Source organism: Solanum pennellii, chromosome 6 (assembly GCF_001406875.1).
Source record: "Solanum pennellii chromosome 6, SPENNV200".
Classification (NCBI taxonomy): domain Eukaryota; kingdom Viridiplantae; phylum Streptophyta; class Magnoliopsida; order Solanales; family Solanaceae; genus Solanum; species Solanum pennellii.
In genome coordinates this window covers 29,121,572-29,130,465 of record NC_028642.1, presented here as the reverse complement: position 1 = coordinate 29,130,465, position 8,894 = coordinate 29,121,572, and the positions used below count along the sequence as shown (strand labels likewise).

The following is an 8,894-nucleotide window of genomic DNA, read 5'->3' as shown; positions in this document are numbered from 1 at the left end:
CAACAACTCTGTACCTCTAAAAACTACATAATCATGAACAATCACCATCGGGTGTCAATCACTATTCTAACTCAATTATTCTTTGAAATATTTGGAAAAATAGAAATATCAAACTTTACAAAAATATGAATATTAGTAGGGTTGCTAGTACCCTTAATAATATATCCTTCCAAACCATGAAATACTTTCACATAATCAAAACCACCCGAGAAAAGTCCCTAGACATATGGTTCCAATTGCATGGCATAAACCGCCCGAAGAAAAATACAAACTAAATATTGATGGCTCTTATGATCCAAATTCTACTAATGGTGGAATTGGAGGAGTAATTCACTCGCAAAATCAAAGAAAGAAATTTCCCTTCATGCAGAAGTGCTAGCACTATTACACGACTTATACCTAGCGAAAAGAAAAAAATTAAAACATCTGTTGGTCGAAATGGATTCTCAGGTGTTACTTACCACTCTACATAGTAACAACCTCATATATATACCCACACATTTTTTTCTGATTGCAGGTCACTACTTCGCCAACTAGAAGGATCGATGCTGGAACAAATTTCAAGGGAGACTAATGTAGTAGCAGACTTACAAGCAAAACACGGAAGAGAAATGAAAGAGCCACTTATGATCAACAATCAAACTTTGTTTTTTGAAGCATCTCCTTCTCTAGTAATAAATGCATTCGAGAGAGATGTGAATGGAACTATATCATATAGACTAGTTTCCTTTTGTATGGCTGAACATATTATTATCTAAATAAAATCCTTCCGTTATTTTGCAAAAAAAATAATTGTTTTGACTATTGATTGAGTTTATGGGAGCTCAATCCTTAGTTATTTGTATGTTCTTACTTTTATATAATTAATGAACTTGTTGTAAATAATGGTTTTGAGTTTAGTTTGAGTTAGTTGTTGATTCCTCCACCAAATGACTTAGTTTGGGTGCCACTCACAACGATCTAAATCGTAGCACATACTATTTATATTTGTCATATAAATATTGAATATCGAATAATTACATATGCTTACCAAAACTTAGTTAACTAGAAATTACCCTAAAAATTGCAATTTAACGATTACTAGAGACGAGCATCTAATAATAAACCCTAATCATCTTCTTATTTGTTTTCAGCATCAGTTAAAGACTTAAAATAAATATAGAGTATTTTCTCTATTTTAATTTGTTTATCTAGTTTTTATTTAGTATGAAATTTTAAAATATAATTTTAAAGGTTGTAATTTAAAAATAAAAATATATTTATATTTTTTAAAAAAAAACAAATAAATTAAAACGAGAAGCGTGTTTTTGACTCCCCATCTCCAACATTTTGAAAGAGGTTTAAGGATCTTGGGATTCTGTGTTCCAATGATGAAGTCCCACATAGACAATGACGCAAGCTACCTTCTGACTACTGTTCAAGTTGAGCAAACTATAAATTGCACATACTCCTGCATTCTTGGAATATCTTGTAATTTTTCACTATTCATATACACACATCATCACATTTTCCACTTCAAATTTTTGACAACAAAATGTCAAGAGTCCTGAAAATTTACTTTACAGCTTTGAATAAGTATTTTCATTTTTCCTTTTCAGAAATAAAAAGGGAATTTCCAATTCTTTTATATTTTGCAATATTTAAAGACTCATTGATCATTTCATTATTAATTATTTAATTTCCTAGACGGACGTGAAACCATTTACTTAAACAAAGTTAATACTTTGAATTTGCAATTTAATTTAAAATAATACAGCTGTTAGTTATATTTTCCATATTTTAAATTAAATTACTCAATTTACTATCTTTTTTCACAATTTTTAATCTTTTATTTTCTTCCTTCAACTTTTTTTTTTCAACCAAAACCCTAATTTCATAACTTCTCAAAAAAATAAATAAAATTTACACTCTTTTTTCATTTCTGAAAATTTGTTTTCTTCTTTACTCTGTTCTTTGCTCTGCAGTAATAGATTCACTCGTTTGTTTAGTTGGTGTTAATTTTTTGTTCAGTTGTATTTTTGTAAAGATTGTATTTTTATTATGTGCAAAGAATTGCTGTTTTAAGTTTTCATTTCTTGCAAAAATTTGATCCAAGTTTTTTTTTTTGATTTGTTTACTCATTTGATTTTTTGTTTGCTCTGTTGTGAGTTGTGACATATTTGGTAAAAAGATTGTATTTTTACTGTTGTTTGTTACTCGAAGGAAATTTGCTTGATTTTCTCTGATTAGGGGATTTGGGATTTAAGTTGTTAGTTTTCAGGATTTATGAATGGAGGACAAAGAAGGGGTTAATAGTTCTGAGGTTATGGTTAAAAGTAATGAAATTTCTGAAAATTATAGAATGACCCCAAGTAATGCAAATGTGAATGGGCTTAATGGAGTAATGGCTGCAGTTGTACCTGCAACTCCAATGAGTGTGGCAGCACCGTCTACCGAAGGGAATAAGAAGAGGGGAAGGCCTAAGAAATATAGACCAGATGGTTCTTTAAATACTGCATTATCACCAATGCCAATATCAGCTTCAATTCCACTTTCAGGAGATTTTTCAGGTTGGAAAAACAATGGAAGCCGCCCCGTTGAATCGTTTAAGAAGAAGCAGCAAAAAATTGAGCTTGGAATTCCAGGTAACAATTATAGAAGCTTGAACAGAGGTTATGATTTTTGATGTGTGCAGTTTATGTTATTTAAAGTCATTAAACAGTTACTTGTGACTGCTAATATACACAATGCTGAATTTGCTGGTGTAGAAAGTTTTTTTTTTCTTTTCGGAATTCTGTTTTGTTCTGCATTCTTTCTGTTCAATTTGGGTCCCATGTCTAGAATGGTCTCCTTCTTCGACATTTATGATGTTGAATGAGGGTATATTTTTCGGCATCTATATTTCACTAGTATGATGCAGAGAGTAGAGTATAGCACTAGGTATGAATTTTAATAAGCTTTTGTGGTCACATTCTTGTGTCTACCCAGGTTTTGCAGGGAACATGATGTGAAAAAGAATAAAGAACTACTCTCTCCATTCCAATTTGTTTGTCAGTGTCGGTTATTTTGCAAGACGGAACAAATACAGATTTTGAAAATAGGTTGTGGTTAAAACTATAAAGGTTATTTTATCAATGTAATAATTTTATAGTTCATTGCACTGCAACAGAAATGAACAAAGTTACTTTATCAATCTAATGAGGCTACAGGTCACAACACTGCAGTAGAAAAGTAGAAATGAATAAAATGATGTAACAAAGCATGGATGTCATGCACGACAATGTTCTGTCATCTACTATCCTTGAAGAAATTCTGATTCTGATGTCATAGATGCTATTTGAACTAGAAAACTAGTAAATATATCATGTATATTTACTTTAATCTGATAAAAGTAATATCCTTTTACTTCCTGATTTTTCTCATGAGTTCTTCAAATTTTAATGATACCAACAGGTGCCTTCAGTGGCAGTATATTATAGTCTATGCTCTCAGAGTTATAACAAGAGAATCATCAGTATGCAATACTTAAGAATATATATTTCATCATTAAAGTATGCATAAACTAGAATTTTCAGTTGACGGAGAATAAGCTAAATCGGCATTTGGAAACTAGAGTTCACGTGGATGAGGTAATTGGTTAAATCATAAAAGGGGAATAGATTGACTTATTTGTGAAATTCTGTTTGTTCATTTTATTTGTAGGAAGATTGATATTATTCGCTTAAATGCTCAGTTTTGCATTATCTTGAAGGTTCAGGTTTGTTTGTGCTATTATTGAACTTGTATTTGAATTCCTTAGGGGAAAGGGTGGCGTATTCTGCTGGTGCAAATATATCACCACATGTAGCGTACTCCGTTGGTGGAAACTTTACACCGCATGTGTTTACTGTTAATGCTGGCGAGGTATGCCATTTCGTATCAGTGTTTCATACGTTCTTACTGCAATACTACTACTTTCAAAAAGCTTTCTTTATATTCAGGTAGTTTTCTTTTTAGGCATAAACTTAATTCACTATGTCAAGAAATGAAAGTGCTTTCTTTCCCCACCATTATATTACCTGTTGAACAATCAAAGAACTTGTGGATCTAATTAGCTTCTTTTAACCATGTCTGCACTTCTATTTCCATGGCTTCGTCAAATGCGTTGTGGACAGTAGCAGACTAGAGAAAAGAGGCATGTTGTGACACCTATGTATGTCTGTATAAACATATATAGGTGGATGATTAAATTAAAATAGGTAGGTCCCTTCCACCTTGCGTCTTTCTTTTCCATATGTTGAGAGGGATGGGAGGGTTCTGGCTTTCTGCAATCCGCCTTCATCCATAAAGCAATACTATAACAACAACATACCTGGTGTAATCCCACAAGTGGGATCTGGGGGAGGGTAGTGTGTACACAGATCTTATCCCTGCATTGAGAGTTAGAGAGGTTGTTTCTGATAGACCCTCGGCTCAAGGAAGAACATATCAAAGCAGTTTGGGAAAAGAAGTAACGGAAGTGAAGAAGCCACAACAAAATACTAAAGATAGCATGGCAAAACATTCTGGAAAAAGGAACTCTGACTCCAACAAAATAATACTACAATCGAAGTACAAGAAACAACATATAGTAGCAGAAAAACATTGTTATATATAATGTAAATATCCCAAATCTATTGAGGCGTAATTTGAAATCAGATTAATGGATTTTTCCCTTGTTCTAATGCTAGTTTAGGGCCACGTAGCTGAATTCTTGTGGCTATTTTACACTGCTGATATAGAATGAGTATATGATGGTGCGGGCAGGCCTAGACCCCTCAAGGGAAAAAATTCAGATTGCCAACTTTTGGGAAAAAGGGAAGTCATAAAGGACAATTAGTTAGGAGATTTGATAATTTAATGGTGGGAGAACAAATTGTTTTCCTGTGCTGATTTCTATCATATTTTAGATGGAACTAGTGCGTGGTTTCCGAGGTCTATAATTACCATTTCAGCACGAGAGAGGTTTTGGGAGTATGTCCTTTAAGGTGAAAAACACCTAAATCTCATAAATGTGAATGCATGTAAAATTTAGGAAGTGGTGACCAGGGTCTACTTCTACCATATGAGTTTGTTTAACTGGTACTTCAGGTTGATTTGTCTGTCAGAAAAATTGTCAAGTTTTTTTTATTGAAATTTATTTCTGTTCTTTCATGGCTTTTGTACCATTTTGAGTTTATCAATATCAAAAGGATTTCAATCTTGAATTCTATGTATTAGGATGTTGCAATGAAAATTATTTCATTTGCTCAACAAGGATCTAGAGCTATTTGTGTGCTGACTGCCAGTGGTGCAATTTCAAATGTTACACTTAGTCAGCTTAGTTCTTCTGGTGGAACTTTGACCTATGAGGTATGAGCCCTTTACTTCTACAATCTTTTCTCCTTGCATGGATGTGGTTCATTTGCAGTCTATTCTTTGGATGTATTATATATTCTGTGTATTCTTCTCATGCAATAGAGCTATTGCTTTCTGCCTGATCTCCTCCTTGTCTCCAAAAAGGTAGAGAAATGCTCTACTGGTCATTAGGTTTGGTTTGAAGGCAACTTACGTTGGGATTAGTTATGCTGAGATTAGTTAGATTGAGATTGGTAATTGACTGTTTGGTTTGATGTATTATAACATGCATTGCATAATTTCTATGAAGAAGTTGTTTGTTTACAAATTTTATCCTGGGATAACTAATGTCGTTTCTATGATTTGTGGTATAACTTATCCCAGGATTAGTAGCCAAACAAGGTATAAGAGTTAAGACAGTACTAAATTCTTATCCCAAGACCATCTATGCTTGTCCAGCATATCAAGATACCCTCAAGTGTTTGGTATCTGGGAATTCATAGATCCATATAGCCTTACGCTGCATCGTAAAGAGGCTGTGCTGCTGTCTTGAAGCTCTGATTTCCTTTTGCCTTGTACATACAGTCAATATGGAGAAATTGTCGTTTTGCCCAGGCACTCTGCCTCCTCTTGTATCTTTTCCCCTGCAGTTTGAACATTCTTGTATTGGTAACTGCCACTCACATGCAAAATTTAGAGTTCAGGCATCCTTGCCCTCTTTGGTGACACATACTACTTAGACTTCTATTGTCTGTGTAGAAAAGTATCGTCTTTTTACCTCACATTAGAACCAATCCAATGAAATAATTGTAGGTAATCTTTCTTTCTTAGATGCTGCCTTCTAACTTATGTTTCATGATTAAATGCTTTCTGCAGGGTTGTTTTGAAATTCTCTCTCTTATAGGATCGTATATGTCTAGTGATACCGGAGTAACAAAAAGCAGATCTGGTGGGATGAGTGTGTGTCTCTCAGGTCCTGATGGTCGTGTTTTTGGAGGTGGCCTTGCAGGCGTGTTTATGGCAGCTGGTCCTGTTCAGGTTAGAATCGAAGTACTCGATGAACTTAGCTCAACTTTACTTGAAATACAATCTGAACAGTTTGAGTTCATCAGGTTGTTGTTGGAAGCTTTATTCCTTGTCACCAGCAAGAGCCGAATCCCAAGAAGCAGAGGTTAGAGCATGTTGCTACTTTTTCAACTGCTATTCCCACGAATCAAATTTATGCAGAACGAACTGATGGAGCTTACACAGGGCCAAGTACTAATTTTACTTCTCCGATTCCTTTTCCTGGGGATAACACAGTATCACTGAACTCCATACATAGTTCAAGAATCTCCGCATTAGAAAACAACATTTCTATGCCTGAAGAAGAATCTAACGAGCAAAGTCCATCATCTTAATTTAGTCGGATGATGTATTAAGGTGTATTCCTGTACCTTAATGGTTTTTTTTTTTTGGCCTAGTTGAACTTACAGTCTTACAATCCCCTTGCGCGCTAAATATTGAAAGTGTAGGATGTATTCGTGTCGATTTTTAACCTAGAAGTTGCACGTTTTGTTGGTTGGCATTGGCCTTTCGGTCAGTAGAAGCTGTTATATTACTGTTTTCTGTCTGCTGTGATAATTGATATGATGCGTAAGTTGTGCAAGTTTTTGCACGAATTAGGTGATTTTATTCGAAATAACGAGAGAAACAGGTGAATTTTCATATTAAACGCACCATAACATGAAATTAGAGTGAAATTGAACTCCTTTAGTTCATTTTTTAAAAATTCTTTTTATAATATCTTTTTTCGAGTTTAAAATTATTTTGACTTTTACCTTTGTGTTTACACCTGATTATTTCCTGAAGTCATGATATCCATATTATCTGTCTTATTCGTGATTAATCTATTTTTTGTCGTGTTAAATTTGATCAAGTCTGGTATTTTATTTCACACATTCTTTTTATCTATTCATATCCAATACGACCTACCTGTTTGTCACGACCTTTGCACCTGCTACCAAATGTTTACGTTTAATTACAATATCATAAGTTTTATTTTACAACAAGTCAGGAGAATTGGACAAGAAATTATTGAAGAATTATCACCCAAGATTGTGATTTTAGATGTTTAATTTGATTTATTGAAAAGCAAATCAGATGATTTATTTAGTGACAGAGGCAGGATTTCTTTGGCCCAAAAGTTGAATAAATACAAAAGCTGACATAAATCATGCGTTCTAAAATAAAACTAATCCTTGTACATATGTGACGACCAAGAAAGTTTCTAATAAAAAATTAGCAACTCCACCTGCCAATTTTATTATGCAGTAAATTGATTACTTATTTTAATCATAGAATGCTCATGGTCTATATTTAATTGTTGCAATTGTAAGATTTATGTGTAAGAACTAAGATTGTGAGTTCGAGACTTCGAGTCATTAAGATAGCAAGAAGAAGAATCTCGTAGGGAGAAATAAAAAATAATTTTTAGCGATAATAAATATTCATATTAATGCCAATTTCATTGGATTCAATGTCGCTATAGGCTTTAGGGACAGTTAGAAAGAGCGACAATTGCCTCTAAAATGTATATTTTATGACAATTAAGCTATTGTCGTTAATTCATGATTCCCGGTAAAATTTTTTGGTGTAATGTGATGCGCCTACAACAACATACCCAATGTACTCCCACGTAGTGAGATGTAGGAAAGGTGCAGTGCATGCAAGCTTTCCCTCTACCATAATAATCGATAGTAGCAGAACGACACTACAACTAAATAATACTATAATTGAATTACATGATACAAAAAATATCAACAAAATCAAAGAACAACAAGCTACAAACATATCACTAAGACTACTAGTAAAAGCACCAAAGACAATGCGCTTCTACGGTTTAGCATGAACACGCTCCTACCTACTAACCTTCCACATTAACTCACATCATCAGCACCTTTCTATCTAAGATCACATACTTAGTAAGCCACAATTACGTCATGTCCTGTCTAATCACTTCTCCCCAATACTTCGAAATTAATCCTTAAACAATCTCACACCTCCTCACTAGAACATCTGTGCATCTCCTTATCACATGTTTGAACCATCTCAACCTCATTTTCTGCATCTTATTTTCCATCGAAGTGACTCTCGCCTTGTCTCAAATATACCCATCCTTAATCTCATCCCACACATTCATCGAAAATCATTATCTTCGACACCTTAATCTTGTAAATGTGAGAGATCTTGTATGGAGAATACTATGCCCCATACAACATAATAGGTCTGACCACAAATCTATAGAACTTGCCACTAAATTTAGGTTACACCTTCTTATTACACAAGACTCCGAATGCAAGCCTTATCATTTCAATCACCTTGCACCAATGTGGTGAATGACATCCTTGTATATCTCCATCTCCCTGAATAATAGACTCAGTTGAAACTAACTCTCTTTTAATTTAGATGACCTATTTATCAAACCTCACTTCCACATCGATCTCTGAGTCACCTTACTGAACTTGCACTCCAGGTATTCATTAATCTTGGTCATGTTCAACCTAAACCCTTAGACTCCG

General features: G+C 34.0%; 1 protein-coding gene across 1 annotated transcript; it reads left to right on the top strand.

Moving 5' to 3' along the window:
- The first annotated feature begins 1,863 nt into the window (after positions 1-1,863).
- Positions 1,864-6,942, top strand: LOC107021768 (AT-hook motif nuclear-localized protein 6-like). The gene is made up of 5 exons (XM_015222476.2): positions 1,864-2,624; positions 3,779-3,882; positions 5,218-5,349; positions 6,211-6,372; positions 6,447-6,942. Exons 1-5 carry the CDS (start codon positions 2,270-2,272, stop codon positions 6,732-6,734), a joined length of 1,041 nt encoding a protein of 346 aa, XP_015077962.1. The 5' UTR covers positions 1,864-2,269; the 3' UTR covers positions 6,735-6,942.
- Positions 6,943-8,894: the final 1,952 nt, after the last annotated feature.

Excerpts from the sequence above, each read along its gene's own strand:
- LOC107021768 (XM_015222476.2), top strand. The coding sequence starts at position 2,270 with ATGGAGGACAAAGAAGGGGTTAATAGTTCTGAGGTTATGGTTAAAAGT. Across the intron at positions 2,625-3,778 it reads AATTGAGCTTGGAATTCCAG|GGGAAAGGGTGGCGTATTCT; the intron begins GTAACAATTATA and ends TGAATTCCTTAG. Across the intron at positions 5,350-6,210 it reads GTGGAACTTTGACCTATGAG|GGTTGTTTTGAAATTCTCTC; the intron begins GTATGAGCCCTT and ends TGCTTTCTGCAG.